Below are 21,217 nucleotides of genomic sequence, written 5' to 3'. Positions count from 1 at the left end.
GAACCCAAAATAATACCAACGCCCACACGACAAACATATAAGTTACAACGGTAATTATTATTACCACTAAATCGCCAAAACGTAACTTACGCTTTATACGGAAATATTCATAAATGCGGATATTGTCAACGTATTATTTTGGAAAGTATTATACGAAGAGAAAATATATTATTTTTGAGAAAAATAATTATATTTTGGAATGAGAAACAAAATATATTAAGTGAGACTTAATATCATAAACGCACATGTATTAAATCCCCCATCCTTGGGAAGGAGATTTACTACCAAATATATACAAGGAACAGTTGTCTAACTGTTTCCCGAAAACTTAAACTATAAAGCTAAAGCACGGCCATCCGTCTAATAGAATTAGCACATGTAGGTCGTTGCACAGCTTTCGGACATTTGGAGTGCTTGATTTAGCTACGCACTGACTGTGAGTTCATGTCCCCCTTTTCTCTTAACTGTTTTCAGTTTTCTAAACTGCGGGGGTGAAATACATGTTACAATGATTATGAATATGTTTATACATGGTATGTTTAGCGTAAGGAGGTTTGTTACTTAGATCATGTGAGTGGGTAGGCGGAAACTTGAGGCCATTAATCCTCATAGTAGGACCGAGGGACAGGAGCGGTAGATCTATCTGGGTGTAGCGAGCCCAGCCCCAGGTCCAGCTGAACGGACCTCGGGGTGACTTAGTGCCCGACGCATAAATCCGCTAGGTTTGAGTCTTCCTACTTGCACTTCACACATATCAATGGCCTTGCAAACCATTGGTGATCTCTTTTTCCTTATTTGCTACATACCAGATTTTTGATAAAGATAAAGGTTTGTTTACTCACTATCGCATGAACTCGCTCAACATTATTGTTGATTTTTCAACTTACATGTATTTCAGGGAACTAACGATCTGGCGCGGTATGGCTTGTTTTCCGCTGTATTAGGCCCGAGGTCATCCAGGGTTCGAGACTTGTGACTCTTTCCTGGACAAGTCACAGTCCCTGAACCATGTTTACTTTAAGTTTGCATTTGTAATGTTTAGACAAGGTTATGGTTGTTGGGTGTTAACCCGTTAAGACAATGTTTAATATTTTTATTATCAATGGATGATCTTGCATATTTTTAATTCATATAGCTTGTTATGATTAAGCTATGGTATTAAGAAGTCACACCAAATTAACCACGCTTCCGCAAAGCCAGGGTGTGACAATTCGAACCAATAACAACACACAACTCAACATTTAGGATTAATAAATAAACTTTCATCCGTAGAACAACATAAAAGGAGAATTAAGCTCATATGAACTTACCGTGATCATGAGCTCCTTACGCTTTGGAGTGACTTGCTCCTTCTTCCTCTTTAGTTTCTGTACATCATAACTTTATTCACTTAGCTTCCATTACTTTCACATTCCTTATTACCAAATATGTCATCTATAACTCACATACATTCCCACCATGATCACATCTCATCAATTTAGCGAATTTTCATACAAAATCATATCTAAATTCATTTAGACATTTCATCAAACATATGATGTGCATACTATCTACAAGGCATGATGTACAAGTAGTTATAACATGTCCATCCTATCTCATCAATGGTTAATCAAAATCTTTCATAATAATAATCATTACCCTAATCCATAATTTACTATTTTGACCATAAACATATGACTCCTAATCAGTTATTCATAACAATTTCGTCAACGACAATCAAATTAACATGTAGAACTTCACAATTGCTAACCATTACTTGACATGCAAATGGGTTTTGCCCTAATCATGCTCATATTCGAAATTTAGCATCTATTGATGTCTAGACATTCATAGCAACCAGTAATCATACTAGATTTTGCATTACATTCACGAATTACACTAAACCTACATAATCAAACATCATCAAATCAAGAAATTTCACTTACTTGAGATCAAGAATACTGATGTGTGCTAAACAGACTATAAAAATTAACTAAATTTTAGACTCTCTAAGCTAGACACTAAAAAGCTTTAATTCTAGACTCGACCTAAACCACACAATCGGCAAGTGTACCGATCAATATAGTATTACCCTAGGAAGTCCGGATATCAAACCACGAGACTCTATGTATCACGTAAACTAGACTCTGACAGACACGACTTAACTTGTTTGGGGGGGGGGGGTTACGGAATAACTAAGGAAATCTATATTAAACTACTAAATTAACTAAAGCTAAACTAAAGACGAATGAAGACTAAGGGCTTTTCTTATATGGAGAACGAGACCACCTGGACAAGAATCCTGGATTACTTTTAAAGAATTACCAATTAAGTTAAATGCATGAATTATGGAACCGGGATCTTAAAGTACTAAACCTATTAAGAACCAACTAAGCCCCTCGACCCTTCTCAAGGAGAAACCTGTGGAACTACCTAGGCTGTTAATCCTACCGGTTATTAGACGCCTTTCCAGTTGTCTAATTATTGTGTAAGTACCCTAATGTTGACCTACTCTTTTCCCATCATAGATCTAGGGCAGTTTGAATTAACTAACTTGACTTGATAGACTAATAAAACCGACAGGTCAACTAAGACACGACCTTTTCCAATGACTATCTAAAGCAATTCGTCGGGTAAGACCTATCAATAGCCCCTCACTTTCCAGGTATTGGGACTAGCAGAACACTAAACCTAGCAAATTACTAACAATTACTTCTAGCGGTTATTGGCCAATTCCACCCTAAAGAATTAAGATCTATTACGTGATATAGACACTCACCAAGATCTAAACCCTAGCATGACTCTATGTTGTGATAAAGACCGTCACTAAGAATCATACGAAGCAATTGACAATAATAAACCAAGTTAAAGTACGCATGTGCATCAATTCAATAAAACAAACTCTTTACTAAACACGTTCAATCCATAATATTCATGCAAATAACGAAAACAGTAAAAACTCTATATCAATCCATTCATCAAGTCTAGGTGGCTTAAATGTTTAGCCGAGCAACATAGTCTTAAAAACAAATAAACAAGGTTTAAAATCTGAATTCATTGACACAGAAACAAATAACTAAGAAAACAAGAAAGAACCGAATAAATAAAACCCGTTTAATTCTTGATCTCTAAGCTTCCTGCTTTAACCCAATGATTCTTGTCTTTTATTCCTTGCGAAGAAAGCTTCTAACTGATGTTCACATCTCGTCCAGGTCTGAGTTCCTTCCTCCTTTTTTTTCCCTTCGTAACTGTTGATGCAACAAACACGGGACCAAGGATGGTAGCTAAGCTGGTTAGGCAAAAGGGCTGAAGGGTTCAGTTTTGCCTAACGCAGGTCGCGGGGTCCCTCCACGTTTGCAAAACGTGGAATGAGGTTCACTAGTATGTTTTTGTTATTTGCTTTGAGGTTCTTTCTCCGAGGCCAGCTCGGATCCAGAAAAGAAAGCAAATGGAACGAATGTAAGATGAATCAGGTGAAGAGTTGTTTGGAAGTGACAAAGAACTCTTTGAATGACTAGAGATTAAGGAATCTCTGTGTTTTCGGAATGTCTTTGAAGTGTTCAGGAGCTGTCCTCTTATAGTGGTAGACTCCTCCTGAAATGGCATAAACTATACTAGCGAGACCTGTTTGCATATGGAGGGTTTCCCCTTTTGGGGTTGAAGGCTTTGGACCCCTGGTTAATAGAGTGTGCCTGTGCAGACCTGCTCTGACTTTGTGAGTTGGTGAGCATGGGTTGGTGAGACTAGTCCTTGGACATGACTGATTACTGTTTCTCGATTTCCTCATTTTACAGCTTTTTATCCGATGAACCTTTCAACCTTTTAAGCTCTTTGCATATTAATCATTTTGTTTATCCTTGGGCTACCCCCGTCGTCAGCCCCCTAAGTCAGAGGTTTTTGGGGTAGTATACTCAAAGACTTCTGACTTTTATGCACGTCTTTTAAAGGCTTCAAGGGTTCGTTGCTTGGAGGCTTGAGAGGTTTGAGGCAGTTACTTTTTTGAATTTTGATTTTGAAACGATTTGATAGTTGATTTGATTGACATGTGTCAGGCGGCGGTTTTGCAGGTACCATTTATTTACCTTTATTACCCTTACTTTATTATCATATTTATTTTGTGTTTGGAAAATTTCTTCACTTTACTCTCAATCATTCACAGTATTCTTCCTCAGGTTAGTTTCTCTCCTTCATTTTCGTTTTTGCTTTGTTCAATCATGGGTGCCCTTAAGGATTTAGCGAGGTCATTTTCTCGAATGACACAAGAGGAAGTAGACCTGTTTTGCCTTGAATATGGTATTGATAAAAAGTTTAATCCAACCGCCCCTTCTTGCGATGTTTCTATTGACAAACCGATTCCTGGTTCGATTGCTTTGTATTGTCGCCATTTTCAATGGTCCAATCTTCGTTACCCTTTTTCGTTTTTTGTTCTAAACTTGCTTGAGTATTACCGAGTGTCTTTTGGGCAAGTTCATCCAAAAGGAATGGCTAGGGTTTTGCACTTTGAAGTGCTCTGTCGTGCTCTTGGCTATGATCCCTCTCTGTTGCTTTTCCGGAGGTTTTTTCGTTTAGCCAAAAATGGCGATTGGTTTACTTTTGAAACGACAAAGGTTGATACTTGTCTCATTTCATCCATGGTTACAACCCTTGGATCCTGGAAGGATCAGTTTTTCTGGGTTTCTGATTCTATCATTCCTTTCAAAATGGTATGGAGGCGTCCGGATGCTGTTCTTAATGATCCGGAGCCTTCTGAGTCTGAATTGAACGATGCCTTTCTTTCAGCCATTCGGGGGTGCCCTTCGAGGGTTCGTCCCTTTCCCGAACATTTGTTAGTGCTTTTAGGGGTTAGTAATATTTGGGCAAAAGCCGATCGGGATCCGGTGTTAATGAGAAATGGCCTTGGTATGCATTTTCCCCTTTTATGCCTTTTTACTTTACTTTGTTTGTGACTTATTTTTCTTTATTTGTTTTTTGCCAGTTATGTCTGCTTTGGATTTTATCAAAAGTGACGACACGTCTGATGTTGTTTTTGAGGATGCCCCGACTGTTCCGGGTGAGAATGTTGTGGTGAGAACTTCCGAGCAAAGGTTTGAGGGCACGGGTTATGCTAAGGTTGCTAATGTTACGGGTTTTACCAAGTCTACTGCCCCTAAGTCTTCAAGTCGCCGATCTTCTCGTCGTTTGCTGAAAGCTGGGCCTCAATCCACTTCCACTGAGCCAGTGGATTTGACTGATGATATTGAGGTTTCGGAGGATCAGGTTGAAGCGGGTGTTGAACAAGATAAGGAGTTGGTTGTTCATGGTAAGAAGGTTCGAGGTAAGAAGGTTATTCCTGTTCAAGAATCTTCAAGCAGGGACGCTGGAGGGTTGGACCCTGAAGGTGTTTATGTGCCTGCTTGGCAAGTGAAGAATGATGATACCTTCAAGGATGCTGCTGTTTGTGAGGATGCTCTTAGTCATCTTGCTCCTCCCTCTGTTCGTGAAACCATTGCTGAGATGGACGATGACTTTATGTTATCTCGCATGGTTTTAACCACTTGTAACCTTGCTGCCATGCTTCCCCAAGGGATTACTCGCTTTCGCCAAAGGATGCGGGAGTATGAGGATTTTTCTAAAAAGAAGGACAAGATGAAATCCTCCCTAGCATCACTGAAGAAGGAAGTGGCTGGGTTTGCAGAGAAGGAGGCAGCGTGGAAGAAGGAGGTTGATGGTTTGAAGAAGATGCATGATATTGAGATGGGTGACCTGAGGAAGAGCTTTGAAGCAAATTTGTTGAAGTTGAAGGCTGATCGAGAGGCCTTGTCCGTCCAGCAGCAGGCTTTTCGTGAAGAAAAGGAAGGGTTGAAAGCTTCAGTTGGTCAGGTGACTGCGGACAATCAATGGTTGATCGAGCATGGTTTCCAGCAGGTGGTTACTTACCTTTTGCATTCCAAGGAATTTAACTCTGCCCTTGGTGATGTTTACACAAAGCTGCTGAACCTGGGGAAGCATCAAGGCCTTACTGCTGGCTATAAACTTTATGAATCTGGACAACCTTTGGAGAAGTCCCCCATGTTTCGCCCCGAGGCTTCTGATATCTTCAAGGCTTCTGTTGAGCAGATGGAGAGGCTAACCTACCCTTACATTCATGAGGTATCCTCTTGCTTTGGTAAGCCTTTGTCTGTTTTACAGGGATTGAAGCCTGAGGGTTTGAATGAGAAAGTTTGTGCCGAGGTTTTGGATTCCTTGTCAAGGAAGAGGTCATACTCTGGGGATAGTGATGATACCCTCTCGAGTTTGCCTGAGGCTTCGAAGGATGCCGGTTTAGAGACCTCTGCGGTTGGTGGTGAAGAAGGGGCTAAGATGAAGAAGACTAAGAAAGCCAAGAAGTCTAAAGTTGAAGGTTCTAAGCCTTCTATTAACTGATATTTATTCGTAGCTTTCTTAGCAAACACTTTTATGTCTGTAATGGTTTAAACAATGTTAGGTTTTTGGGAACCCTTAAGGTTCCTGTGGTTGGTTGGGCCTGTATGGCCATTTGAACACTAGTTTTATTTGCAAGTCACTAGGGCTTGCTTTGACTATTTTCTGAAGGTCTTTTATGGCCTTCCTAACTATGACATGATGGTTGTTGTTTGTGTTATTTTTGTTTGCTCTAGTTGCTTGGTTTGTCTTGTGAGGTTTCAACCCTTCAGGCTTTTTGTGTAGTTGTTAGTGGGTTGAAGCCTTTAACCTTTCAAGCTTGTTTTCTGTTGGCTTGAAATTTGGGTACCTTTTGGTTTGGTTTGCATGGTTAGTTGATAAGTTCGTTTATCTTTTGTCCCTTGTTTTTATTTTCTTGCCTTGCCTTTGTTTACTTTGTCTTTATGTTTTTTACACTTTAAAGGGTTCAGTGCTGCAGTCACTTTGCCTTAGTGTTTATCATCAAGACGTAGTATCTATCCTTTTCTTTATTTCGTTGTAATTTGTTTGATTTCGTAAGTCTATTTATTGAGTACACGTTTTAGACTTAAGGAACGATTGGTGTAGGCTGTTCGAACCTGTCTATGAGACATTGTTGTTTTTCTTTGATGAGTCTCATGGAGTTGTATTGATCTAGGAACTCACCCCTTATATAGGTCCATTCAACCCTTGAACCTATTGAGCGATATGGCCTGGGAGCTCATCCCCTTACATGGCCCTTGCCATGGAGTTTTTTGCTAGGTTCTCAACCTGATATTAGGATAGAAAGACAAGTTTGATAAAGTAACTTCGTTCATTCAAGCAACATCTGCTTTTACAAAAGGTTTTTGTTTTGCTACAAACCAAACTTTCTAAACATAGAATTTTTTCAAGGTTTTTCCGTTCCAGTGCCTTGGGAGCCTTTTGCCTTCCAGATCTCCCAGCTTGTAGGACCCTCCTTTGTGTGCTTCGAGGATGGTGTATGGACCTTCCCATTTCGGGCCTAGTTTCCCTTGATTTTCTTTTTTGCTTGCTTCGTTGTTTCTGAGGACTAGATCCCCTGGCCTGAATCGTTCGTTCTTGACCTTCTTGTTGTAATAGCTTTCCATCCTTTGCTTGTATTTGGCTTCTTGTATTGCTGCTTGATCCCAGGCCTCCTCTAGGAGTTGTAAGTTCAACATGGTCTCTTGTGTGTTTACCTCGGGATCCATGTTGACAATTCGTTGGGTTACAACTCCTATTTCAGCAGGGATTACGGCTTCGGATCCGAATACCAAGCTGTAAGGTGTCTTTCTGTGACTTGCTTTTTCTGTTGTTCTGATTGCCCATAGAACGCTAGGCAATTCTTCCAGCCAATTACTTTCATATCTCCCCAATCTTGTTTTGATGCCTTCCACTATGCTTCTGTTGGTCCTTTCAACCTGACCATTTGACTGCGGGTAAGCCACTGAGCTGAAGATTTGGTTGATCCTGTACTCCTTGCACCAATGGCTGAAGGGTTTCTCAGCGAATTGTTTCCCATTATCGGTGACAATCACCCCTGGCAGCCCATAGCGGCATATGATATTCTCCCATACAAAGTCTATGATTTGCTTTCCTGTGATTTTGGCAAGGGGTTTGACCTCTGGCCATTTGCTGAAGTAGTCAATTGCTACCAACAGGAATTTTACTCCCCCTTTGCTTGGAGGGAATGGTCCAACAATGTCCATTCCCCACTTATGGAATGGCCATGCTGAGGTTATGGGGACCAAGTCATGCTTGGGACTTTTTGGTATTGGGGAGTGGATTTGACAGGCATCACATTTCTTCAATTGCTCGACGGTGTCACGATGCATTGAAGGCCAGAAATATCCCAAGTTCATGAGTTTTGCAACCACCGACCTAGCTCCAAAATGAGCTCCGCATATTCCTTCATGCACTTCCTTAACCAAATACTTGCTTTGTTCGGGGCCTACACACCTTAGCAATGGTGCAAGGTAACCTTTTTTATAGAGAGTTTCTCCTTGCAACACATATTGTCTTGCTTTGATCTTGACCCTTTCAGCTTCCGTTTGATCATTAGGCAGTTCATTGTTTTGAAGGAATTTTTTGATAGGAGTCATCCAATTTGGATCTTCCTCGGTGACCACATCTTGTACTTCCACTTCATCAATCGACATGGCCTTCAACACTTCAACCAACACCTTTTTTGTGAGGTGGGCGAATGTGAGAGATGCCAATTTGCTCAAGGCATCGGCCTTTTTGTTTTGGGATCTCGGAATCTGTTTGATGTTGCATGCCTGGAAGGTATTCATTAACTCCTTAGATTTTTCTTTGTATTTTCTCATGTTTAGCTCCTTGGCGACATAGCTGTCATTAACTTGGCTTGATACTAGTAGTGAATCAGTGAACACTTCAAGCTTTTTGACTTTCATTTCTTTGGCTAGCCGGAGACCAGCGATCAGTGCTTCGTATTCAGCCTCGTTATTGGTGGTCTGAAAGTTGAAACGAAGAGCATATGTGAATTCTAGCCCCTCAGGGTTGATTAGAATTACACCAGCTCCTGACCCTTCGACGCTTGAAGCCCCATCGGTGAATAGTTTCCAGGCTTCAGGGTTGGAGGGTTCAGTGGTTGTGGTGTTTACTTCTTCAGTCTTTTGGCTTGGGACTTCGACCAGGAAGTCAGCCAGGACCTGAGCTTTGATTGCTTTTCGTGGGACATAGGTGATGTTATGTTCACCTAGTTCCACTGCCCATTTTGCCAATCTACCTGAGTTTTCAGGTTTTTCAAGCACATTCTTGACAGGTTGGTCAGTGACCACTTGTATAGGATGTGCTTGGAAGTATCTTCTAAGCCTTCTGGCTGTTTGGACCAAGGCTAGGGCGAGTTTTTCAAGGGGAGGATATTTGGTTTCAGCTAGTTTTAGAGTTTTGCTGAAAAAATAAACGGGTACCTGAGCCTTGTCTCTTTCAATAGTGAGAACTGCACTGATGGCTTCGTCGGCAACTGAAAGGTACACTGATATGAGCTCCCCAGTTTCTGGTGCTGCAATGTCTGGTAGTGAAGCAAGGTGCTGCTTCATTTGATTGAAAGCTTCCTCAGCTTCATCGGTCCATTTGAAATCTCTTTTATCGGAGCAATTCTTGAGCGTCTTGTAGAATGGTAGAGACCTTTCGGCCAGTTTTGAGGTAAAACGCTTCAAGGCTGCAAGCTTCCCGTTCAAGCTTTCAACCTCCTTCTTGGTTCTTGGTGGTTTAGCTTCAAGGACAGCTTTTACCTTGTTAGGGTTGGCTTTGATACTTTGCTTTCCAACGATGTGGCCTAGGAATTTTCCTTCATCAAACCCAAACGAGCATTTTTCCGGGTTAAGCTTCATGTTAATCTTTCTAAGGTTTTTGAAGGTTTCTTGGATATCGTCAAGCATTTGGTATTCCATTTTGCTTTTGATCACTAGGTCATCGACATATGCTTCCATGTTTCTACCGATTTGGCTTTCAAAGGCCTTGTCGACGAGTCGTTGATAGGTGGCACCCGCATTCTTGAGGCCAAAAGGCATCTTTTGGTAACAAAAAATGCCCTTGTCGGTGTGGAAGGCTGTCTTTTCTTCATCCTCCTTCTTCATGAGGATTTGGTGATAACCTTTGTATGCATCGAGAAAACACTTAAACGGATACCCTGTGAGAGAATCAACCTTGAGATCGATTTCCGGGAGAGGGTAGCAATCCTTGGGACAAGCCTTGTTAAGATCTTTGAAATCTATGCACATTCTCCAAGAGTTGTCGGGTTTTCTGACCATAACAGGATTTGCAATCCATGATTGGTACTTGACCTCTCGGAGGATGCCAGCTGATACAAGTTTTTCGACCTCCTGGCAAGCTGCCAGGCTTCTCTCAGGTGCCAAGCTTCTTTTCTTTTGAACCACCGGCTTTACATTGGGTGGTATCCTTAGCTCGTGTTCAGCAATGCTTCGAGGGATCCCAGTCATATCTTTGGGAGACCAGGCGAATACATCGCTGTGATGTCTCAGCAGCTTTTCAAGGTATGAAAGGGTCTCTTGAGAAAGGTTGGGGTTGACCCTTATTCGTTGCTCGGGGTATTTAGGGTTGATGACTAACCCTTGCTTGTCTTTTTCACCGCTCGAACTTTCCCCTTCGATTAGATAAGCTTCCTGAGAGGGTTGAAGGGTTGCAATTCCTCTTTCAGTGGGAAATTTGACAGTGCCATGGCCAACGGACACTGCCATGTAGAATGCACATTGTCCGGGCCTCTCTATGATTACGTCATAGTTAGAAGGGCTGTTGATAACCACGAAGGTTAGTGATCGGGTTCTTTCCTTTGATCCCTCCTTAAGACAGACATCAAGGGTTATTTGCCCCAAAGGCTTCAGGGTTATATCAGCGATACCCTTTATGGAGGTCCCGGAGGGTTGAAGCCTTAAACGCTCCTCGTTGCTTAGTTGATTGAAAAACTTCTCGAACATGATTTCAGTGGCTGCCCCCGTGTCTATGTATGCTTTGCATGTTTGCAAGGTACCCACGATGGCTTCAACCACAAGGGGACCAGGGAGTGGGTCCTTCCTTGTTGGGGGGAAGCAGACACACTGAAGCTCCCAATCCTCCAACCGTCGCTTCTTGTAAGGGACCTTTTCGTCAGAATATACCATGTTTACTTCCTTCCCTTTGCCTTCAGCCATTTTGTCTCGAACCCCTTTTACCAAATGGGCGAGTTCTCCTGACTTAACAGCCTCTTCAATTCTCTTTCTCAATTGGAAGCAGTCATTGGTGTGGTGTCCCTTTTCTTCATGGAATTCACAGAACTGAGAGGAGTTCTCATTTTTTCGACTCTTGGGAAGAGGTCTGGGAGGTCTAAAGTTTTGCTTGACTTCTTCCGTCGCCAGGATTTCTTGAGGGGTTTTGGTGAGGGGAGTGAAACTCATTCCTTTATCTCTGCTTGAAGGGTTTCGCCCTTCAACCCTTCGAGGGTCTGAACCCTTTGAGCGTCTGTCGTAAGAGTTAAAGTTTCCTCTCTTTCTGGCTGGGCTACTGCTTCGCCAGCTAGGACCCCTTTTTCTTTGTTCTTTGATATCCACAGCTTCCTCTCCCCGAATGTGAGCCTCGGCTCTTTCAAGGGCTTCTTCCAAGGTTTTGGGCAGAGATTTATTGAAATCTCGTGTGAGATACTTGGAGGTTATGGCGTTCATAAAACCGGCAACCCTCATTTTCTCATCAGCCCCCACATAGGTTAGCCCTTCTTTCTTGTATCGTTCAATGAATGCCCGTAGGCTTTCATCATCTCGTTGTTTTATCTGAAAGATCACTGTTACGTCTTTAACGTACCTCCTTTGTTGGGAGAAGTTTGCCAGAAAGCCTCTGCTGAGATCGTCGAAGCTTCGAATGCTTTGAGCAGGTAGGTCGTTGAACCAGATTCTAGCGGACCCAACAAGAGTCTGCATGAACATTAGGCAGCATTCAGCGTTCGTCCATTTTTCTATTCGAGCAGCTCCAGTGAAGATCTGAAGATGATCTTCGGGATCTTCAGTCCCATCATACGTTCTGATGTGAGCTGGCATCTTAATTTTAGACTGAAAATCATAATCAGCTATCTGTCTAGAAAAGCATGAAAGGTTACTTGGCTTGTAAGGTTTAGCCAGGTCTTCTTCATGTCTTGTACCTACGTTGTTGTTATTGCCATGGTTTCCCTGGGCGGCAAGCACTTGATTGATGAAGTGTTGCCAGGGGAAGTTGGCCATCATCTGAGACATCATGTTGGGTATGAAATTGAAACCTTGAAAGCTTCCCGGACCAACTGAGCAACTTACCCCAAGAGGGGTGCTGGCAACGGCACTTCGTGCTAAAGGGAGCACGGATAGGGCTTGCTCCCATGTGGTAGTTAGAGAAGTGGGACAACTGGTCACCGGGGATTGTAGGAGTTGGTCGAGTGTTAACTCGTGTCCCAGAGGAGTACCACTAACAGTTGGTTGGGAAGAGAGAATAGGGTGAACAGTGGGGTTTGTCACAGTGGACAGATAAGGGTGAAGGTTTAAAGGGTTGCTGGGACCGGCTTCACTTCTTGTAACGAAGGGTGGTAGAGGTGGCCCAGGAGACAACGTTGGCTCAGGTTCGTCGTAATCTAGACGAATCCTTACACCTTTTTCCCTTTCTCTGTTCACATGTTGGTTAAGAAGTGATCTTAGCTCAAGGAAGTTATTAGCGACCCCCTCGGGGGTAAGTTCAACACGTGCCGGAGTGTCTGACACACCAACGTTGGGAGACGGAGCTCAAGATCTGGATGGGGTTGGTGTGTTAAAGGTAAGAAACTCGGGTGTACTCCCCGGAGTTGAAAAAAGGCGTTGTTATTGTTGTGTGAGCTTGACCACTTCCCGGGGTAGAGGTGTTAGGGATCTGGTTTACCTCTCCCGGAGATCCACTTTCTGACATGGTGGTTTTGAATGAAAGGAGCTACACGTACCAGGTCTCTTTTGAGGAGAAACAGCGGCGTAGCCCCACGGTGGGCGCCAACTTGTTGATTCAACAAACACGGGACCAAGGATGGTAGCTAAGCTGGTTAGGCAAAAGGGCTGAAGGGTTCAGTTTTGCCTAACGCAGGTCGCGGGGTCCCTCCACGTTTGCAAAACGTGGAAGGAGGTTCACTAGTATGTTTTTGTTATTTGCTTTGAGGTTCTTTCTCCGAGGCCAGCTCGGATCCAGAAAAGAAAGCAAATGGAACGAATGTAAGATGAATCAGGTGAAGAGTTGTTTGGAAGTGACAAAGAACTCTTTGAATGACTAGAGATTAAGGAATCTCTGTGTTTTCGGAATGTCTTTGAAGTGTTCAGGAGCTGTCCTCTTATAGTGGAAGACTCCTCCTGAAATGGCATAAACTATACTAGCGAGACCTGTTTGCATATGGAGGGTTTCCCCTTTTGGGGTTGAAGGCTTTGGACCCCTGGTTAATAGAGTGTGCCTGTGCAGACCTGCTCTGACTTTGTGAGTTGGTGAGCATGGGTTGGTGAGACTAGTCCTTGGACATGACTGATTACTGTTTCTCGATTTCCTCATTTTGCAGCTTTTTATCCGATGAACCTTTCAACCTTTTAAGCTCTTTGCATATTAATCATTTTGTTTATCCTTGGGCTACCCCGTCGTCAGTAACTGATCTTGTGCGACCCCTCTGCCGTCTATATATGCCTATGCTTCCTTCGGCTGCTGTCTAACTCTCTTTTTCGTCTAAACAATAAATGGGCTTCGGCCCCTTATCTGATGTATACATTAGGGTATAATATATAATCAACATCATGTTTTAAATAATTGTTCCATGGCCCAATCTAAAAATTCACAAAGTAGCTTGCTGATGGCCTACTAGAGATCCTTTCAATTATTTTCGGCCAATATAATATTGCACTCAATTTGTCCAGGAGATCATCATTCGTCCAAGGCGTTGTGCATATGTTGACTTTTTGATTTCTAATATTAAGAATAATAACAAATATATCAATAGCCAACTTTCGTCTAACGGATATCTTAGCAGCCCAAACTTTATCCGGCAATTTTACTTCGGTCCCTGGCACATCACTCTGCCCAACTGGCTGGTCATTTCCATATTATTCGTTTTTGCTCCATTTGCACCAGGACCTGCCAAAACACAATATAATATAATATAATACTAAAACTAAATAAAGCAAATAAAAACTGTACAAAAATTATACAATCTACACGGGATAAATATGTGTATTTTACCCGCATCAAATATCCCCACACTAACCTTTTTTCGTCCCCGAAAAAGAATTATGCAACGGAATCAGAGACAAATAATTACTCGGGTCAAAAACTTATGTATATTTTATTAAAACCAAAACTTGTGTTAGCCGCGATTGCGAATATACTTGTCACTTTAAGCCCGAATCCAATCTCAAGCCCTTATCATGTGATTTTAATTTAAGTGCGGTCAATCTACATAGGGCCTCACGCTAGAATCTACGTTCCACCTACTCCCGCCTCAAGCTTATAGGACTAAAGGAACAATCACTGGACCAATTCCCAACCGTCTTATATCAAAACCAAGAGAGTTTACAATCAAAATTTTTTTCATCTTTTTTTTTCATTGCTTTTCTTTCTTTTTTTTTTTTTCCTAATGAGCGTAGACGTTGCTTTGCCTAACCAAGAGGCAATCCTGCTGTAGAGTCGCTATCCCCAACCCGGATTACTTAGGCTTCGGTACTTTTTTTCTTTTCTTTGCAAGATCGATTTCACACATCCTAGCGGTAATCCGGTTGTAAAGTCACTATCCCCAACCCAGACTACATAGAAATGCGCTACTTTCATTTAGTTTCTAGCTCATTATTTTATTTTTTTTTTCGCATGATCACAAACTTTAACGGTTTTAACTTATAACGGTGCCCCTTATACTATTATCGGCAGTATCACTTTCCCATATCTCCCAGGCGAAAACCCACTACCAGACCGACAATTAAGGTGTATTAACTCAAAGGGACTTAAAACCAAACCCGGGCCTATCCACATATCCCTAACTAGACACAAGCTCGATTTATTTAATCATATTATTATTATTCGAACCCAAGCAAAAATTCATCTTTTCTATCATTTTCCGCTTTAATTTGCAAACTTCTCATTTCAAAGGACATTTTTCTGATTTTTCAATTTTTTTTATTTTTGAAATTTTTTTAATTTTTTTGATTTTTCATATTATGACTCAAGACTCACTAGCTAAGACCTAAACGACAGTTTTCCATCCTCACACTTAAGGATTGCATTGCCCCTAATGCAAAGACGGAAACTAACAATAACTAAGCAAGAAATAAAATACAGAGAGAGTTGGAAAAGACTTAGCTGGTTAGGACAAAAGTCAGTGCCAGCCGTACGAGTCTTTAATCCAATGAACGATCGTATAGCATTTCATTCGCGATCGTTGCCTAGTCTCCTTGGGTTTATCAATATGGCAGCTTCGAACTCACCCGAATGGAGATTGAGTACGGGTGGTACAATCCAAACCTGCACAAACACAGCAAAACAAAACCCAAAGCAGTACCAATTCTAAAAACGACTCAAAAACTACTACTTTAGACTCATGGTACAAAATAAAAGACTCAAAATACAAACTCTACAAATGGGTAACAACTTCTCACATACTTATGGAGGATCATAGAGATGCAGCTCACCTCCAAACACACACTCACGGGCTGTAGCACCATTATACCTATCATTTCCTAAATCACCCCAAACACTCTTATCTCTCTCACCACCTCTCAACTCCTCACCTGGCGGTTTGAATCTATACTCTCCATATCGAATACTATCCCCACACCGAGCTTTGCTCAGCGTCTCTATCTTAGATTCTAAATGCACCATTCTCTCCTCTAATTCCTCTACTTTCCTATCCGGTGGATCCCCACACTTGAGTCCTATCACCTTCTCTAGACTCGGATCACTCATCACCTTCTCCTCATATCTCTCGTCCTTCTCATACTCACCCACTAACGATACCACCTGCACTCTATCACTAGGCCCTCTCGAATTCATAACCTTAAAAACTATTGATTCCTCGCCCGCTCTAAGTGTGATGGTGCCTAAAAAGACATCTATGGGAGCTTTAGCAGTGTTCAAGAACGGGCGTCCTAAAATTAACGGTACGTTTTCATCGGCTTCCATGTCGAGAATGACGAAATCGGCCGGAAAAATAAACTTGTCAACTTTAACAAGCAAATTCTCAACTATGCCCCTCGGGTGTTTCACAGACCTATCAGCTAAGGATAATGTCATTCGGGTAGGTGAAAGCTCGCCTAAGTCTAGCTTCTCGTAAAGAGGAAAGGGCATCAAATTGATGCTAGCACCTAGGTCGGCTAAAGCTTTAGTATTGGTGTTACTACCGAAAAGACAAGGAATAGTGAAAATACCGGGATCGGTAAGCTTTTCGGGAAGCTTATTTGAGACAACGGCCGAACACCCTCCATGCAATGGGACATTCGACAACTCCCCTAACTTCTCCTTATTCCTAAGAAGGTCCTTTAAAAATTTCGCATATTTAGGCATGGACTGGAGTGCCTCGATAAAAGGAAGATTAATCTTCAACTGCTTGAAAATATCTAAGAAGTGCCCATATTCATTAGAGTATTTTTGGTTCCTAAGACGTGAAGGAAACGGGACACGCGAAAGGTCTACTAGAGGCGAAGGCCTAACAACTACGGGAGGTTTCTCTACTCTCTTCTCACCTTGAGACTCACCTGGCTGTGCGGTACTTGCTGGGCGCAGCCTCGATTGCACTTTTCCGGGAGCCTCCACCTCAATCTCTTCATCTACAATCTCTTCATCTTCCTCAACTACTCTCTCCTCAACACTAGGGTCCCCTATTGTTTTGCCACTACGAGTAGTAATGGCCTTTACATGAGCATTCGGGTTAGGTTGGGTGTTACCCGCAAAATGATCGGGTAATCTCTCCTCTAACTTCCTAGACATATCACCTACAACCCTTTGAAGGTCTTGGAAAGTAGCTTGGTGGTTCTTAAGCATAAGGTCATGTTCGCTAAGTTTCTTTTGGGTGGTTTGGTCCTTAACAATTAATTGACTCATCATTGCTTCCATTCTTTCTAGACTACCCCCTAGATCATAACTTGAACCCTGGCCTGTTTGAACCTGACTACTTGACCCCCCTTCTTTGACCTGCCCATTTGAACCCCCACCAAAGAGTGAACCTAGACCCCTATTTGGATTTTGAGCTATTTGAAAACCAGGGGGTCCACTTGATCGAAAATTATTATTATTAGCAAAATTATTATTATTATTATTATTATTATTATTATTATTATTATTATTATTATTATTATTATAATTATTATTATTACGCCAACCCGAACCAAAATTATTATTACCAAACCCGCTAGATTGACCTCTACCGAAACCTCCTTCTACGAAATCAACTTGCTCCTCACCAACTAGCAATGGACACGTACTCGTATCATGACCCCCTCGACAATACTCACATTTGTCTACCTTAGCCTTAATTTCCTTAAGTTCCCTAGACATGTTTTCCAAAACAACGGCTAAACTAGGATCCATGGTGACATGGTTCACCCCTCGGGCGGGTGCACTAGTAGTGGTATTAGAATTACCACTTTGATACCGCTGATCGGCTTGCGATTGAGATTGAGAGTGTGCAAATGCCTCAAAACGCTCTAAATACTGGCTACAGTGAGAATACCCATCATGTGACCCCCCGCATCAGTGTCAAATCGATCCCGAGTCTCTTGGGTGAGACCGTTATAGAATTTTTCACAAAGAGCCCAATCGGAAAGACCATGCTGGGAGCAACGAGCGACTAAGTTTTGGAAACGCTCCCAAGCAAGGTAGTAAGGCTCGTCGGGCTCCATGCGGAAGGAGTGAATCTGATCACGAAGGCGTGAGGCCTTCGCGGGCAGGAAATACTTGTTCAAAAACGCTTGATGAAGGCCCGCTCATGTGGTAAAAGTACCAGTTGGCTGAGAGTCCAACCAAGTAGCCACACGCCCCGCTAGTGAAAATGGGAAGAGCTGAAGGTAAGTAGCATCATTTGGGGCTTCGTGAAGGCTAAAAGTAGCAAGGATACGGGAGAAACGGTTAATGTGGGCCGGGGCGTCCTCATCCTCTCGGCCATGGAATTGGATGCTATTGGTTATGGGCTGCATGGCATAAGATGGAATCTGCCATGAGTTCTCGCTAACTATGGGTGGAACGGTAATGGGTGAAGCAAGACCAGTGAAGCCTTGGGTGGCTTGTTGGTGAACGGTTTGCCTAGCGTTGGCCATGTGTTCTAAGTTTTCTGGGATGCTAGAGGTACTAGAAGTAGGGCAATCGGGTGGGGAAACCTTAGGTGATGTTTTAGGTGAATGAGGTGGGGTGGGTAATGGAGTGGAATCGAAATTTGGAAACTGAGATGAAATACTAACCTGTGGGCCTTGACCCAACCGAGATGATGATGATGACTAGGTGACTGGTGGCTTCGGTGGCGGTCCGTGCGAGCGCAGATGTGGCATCCACTACAAGCAAAAACCTAAATGTAAGAAAAGCAACACTGGTCACTATGACTCAAACGAAAATAAAAACACAAATAAAAGACTTAAACAAACTAAACACGTATCACGTATATGTCAAACAAGTCTATCAAAGCTAATGAACGCGATTGCCAAGAGTCCCCGACAACAGCGCCAAAAACTTGATGTGTGCTAAACAGACTATAAAAATTAACTAAATTAGACTCTCTAAGCTAGACACTAAAAAGCTTTAATTCCAGACTCGACCTAAACCACACAATCGGCAAGTGTATCGATCAATGTAGTATAACCCTAGAAAGTTCGGATATCGAACCACGAGACTCTATGTATCACGTAAACTAGACTCTGACAGACACGACTTAACTTGTTTATTTGTTTTTTTTTGGGGGGGGGTACGGAAAAACTAAGAAAATCTATATTAAACTACAAAATTAACTAAAGCTAAACTAAAGACGAATGAAGACTAAGGGCTTTTCTTATATGGAGAACGAGACCACCTAGACAAGAATCCTGGATTACTTTTAAAGAATTACCAATTAAGTTAAATGCATGAATTATGGAACCGGGATCTTAAAGTACTAAACCTATTAAGAACCAACTAAGCCCCTCGACCCTTCTCAAGGAGAAACCTGTGGAACTACCTAGGCTGTTAATCCTACCAGTTATTAGACGCCTTTCAAGTTGTCTAATTATTGTGTAAGTACCCTAATGTTGACTTACTCTTTTCCAATCATAGATCTAGGGTAGTTTGAATTAATTAACTTGACTTGATAGACTAATAAAACCGACAGGTCAACTAAGACACGACCTTTTCCAAGGACTATCTAAAGCAATTCGTCGGGTAAGACCTATCAATAGCCCCTCACTTTCCAGGTATTGGGACTAGCAGAACACTAAACCTAGCAAATTACTAACAATTACTTATAGGGGTTATTGGCCAATTCCACCCTAAAGAATTAAGATCTATTACGTGATATAGACATTCACCAAGATCTAAACCCTAGCATGACTCTATGTTGTGATAAAGACCGTCACTAAGAATCATACGAAGCAATTGACAATAATAAACCAAGTTAAAGTACGCATGTGCATCAATTCAATAAAACAAACTCTTTACTAAACACGTTCAATCCATAATATTCATGCAAATAACGAAAACAGTAAAAACTCTATATCAATCCATTCATCAAGTCTAGGTGGCTTAAATGTTTAGCCGAGCAACATAGTCTTAAAAACAAATAAACAAGGTTTAAAATCTGAATTCATTGACACAGAAACAAATGACTAAGAAAACAATAAAGAACCGAATAAATAGAACCCGTTTAATTCTTGATCTCTAAGCTTCTGCTTCAACCCAATGATTCTTGTCTTTTATTCCTTGCGAAGAAAGCTTCTAACTGATGTTCACATCTCGTCCAGGTCTGAGTTCCTTCCTCCTTTTTTTTTCCCTTCGTAACTGATCTTGTGCGACCCCTCTGCCGTCTATATATGCCTATGCTTCCTTCGGCTGCTGTCTAACTCTCTTTTTCGTCTAAACAATAAATGGGCTTCGGCCCCTTATCTGATGTATACATTAGGGTATAATATATAATCAACATTATGTTTTAGATAATTGTTCCATGGCCTAATCTTAAAATTCACAAAGTAGCTTGCTGATGGCCTACTAGAGATCCTTTCAATTATTTTCGGCCAATATAATGTTGCACTCAATTTGTCCAGGAGATCATCATTCGTTCAAGGCATTGTGCATATGTTCAAGGCATTGTGCATATGTTGACTTTTTGATTTCTAGATATCAATAGCCAGCTTTCGTCTAACGGATATCTTAGCAGCCCAAATTTTATGAGGCAATTTTACTTCGGTCTCTGGCACATCACTCTGCTCAACTGGCTGGTCATTTCCATATCGTTTTTGCTTCATTTGCACCAGGACCTGACAAAAACAATATAATATAATATAATACTAAAACTAAATAAAGCAAATAAAAACTGTACAAAAATTATACAATCTACATGGGACAAATATGTATATTTTACCCCACATCAAATACTTAGACAATCAGAATTCTTAGCTCATGCATTCGATTATTCACTAATTTGGCTTTCAATTGATGGAATTTTAGTGATTTAGGATTTTGAGAGGGAAGGAGTCCCCCCCGGCTTCTCACGATCGCACACTAGATCCAAGTCTGGTTTCCCTTTTTTTATCATGATTAATAACAACTAGTATTAAACCATACCCGTGTTGCGGCGGGGCCGTAAAACCATGGCCAAGCTACACCAATGCTACACCATTGTCAGTGACCACCAACACCATAAAAGCTTATAAAAACAAAATAAATTAAAAAGAAAGAAATAGCACCGAACGAAAAGCAAAGTAAAATCTTTGAACCACGTACGCCCGTTGCGGCGTGTTAATGTAAGAAATCAGACCGAATCGTAAAACATAGAAAAAAATAACTAAGATGGTCTAGGACCCGCGCATTGTGACGAACTTGCCAAACAGGGAAAAATAGACATGTTGCAACGGGTCTGCCAAATGGGAAAAAATGACGAAAAAACGTTGAACCCCACACGTACATTGCGGCGTGTTAACTTGCAAAATATAGAACGAAACGTAAAGCAAAAACTTGCAAAAAGATGAAAAGTATGGGCATCAAAGTGAAAAATCAATTTTTTTTTTTTTTTTGAAAAACTCTTCATGCTAAGAGCACAACTCTATAAAAAATAAAAGTGTTGCTTATTTATTATTTACCATGGTTTCTTAAAACCATCATACAAACTTCAATACACATAGTACAA

At 41.6% G+C, this 21,217-nt stretch overlaps 1 protein-coding gene across 1 annotated transcript; it reads right to left on the bottom strand.

Annotated features, from left to right (window-relative positions):
• Positions 1-15,522: 15,522 nt before the first annotated feature.
• On the bottom strand, positions 15,523-17,445 carry LOC110942945. The gene is made up of 2 exons (XM_022184706.1): positions 17,259-17,445; positions 15,523-17,105 (listed from the first exon to the last, which is right to left on the bottom strand). The coding sequence occupies exons 1-2, from the start codon at positions 17,443-17,445 to the stop codon at positions 15,523-15,525; spliced, it is 1,770 nt and encodes a 589-aa protein (XP_022040398.1).
• Between the last annotated feature and the right edge of the window lie 3,772 nt (positions 17,446-21,217).

The sequence above is a fragment of the Helianthus annuus genome, chromosome 5 (genome assembly GCF_002127325.2).
Source record: "Helianthus annuus cultivar XRQ/B chromosome 5, HanXRQr2.0-SUNRISE, whole genome shotgun sequence".
NCBI lineage: Eukaryota > Viridiplantae > Streptophyta > Magnoliopsida > Asterales > Asteraceae > Helianthus > Helianthus annuus.
Note: the sequence above shows the minus strand (reverse complement) of the source record. Positions and strands in the feature narration are given on the sequence as shown.

Coding starts and splice junctions, on each gene's coding strand:
- LOC110942945 (XM_022184706.1), bottom strand. CDS start 17,445: ATGGATCCTAGTTTAGCCGTTGTTTTGGAAAACATGTCTAGGGAACTT. Junction 17,106..17,258: donor AGGTCAATCTAGCGGGTTTG/GTAATAATAATT, acceptor GTTTTCAAATAG/CTCAAAATCCAAATAGGGGT.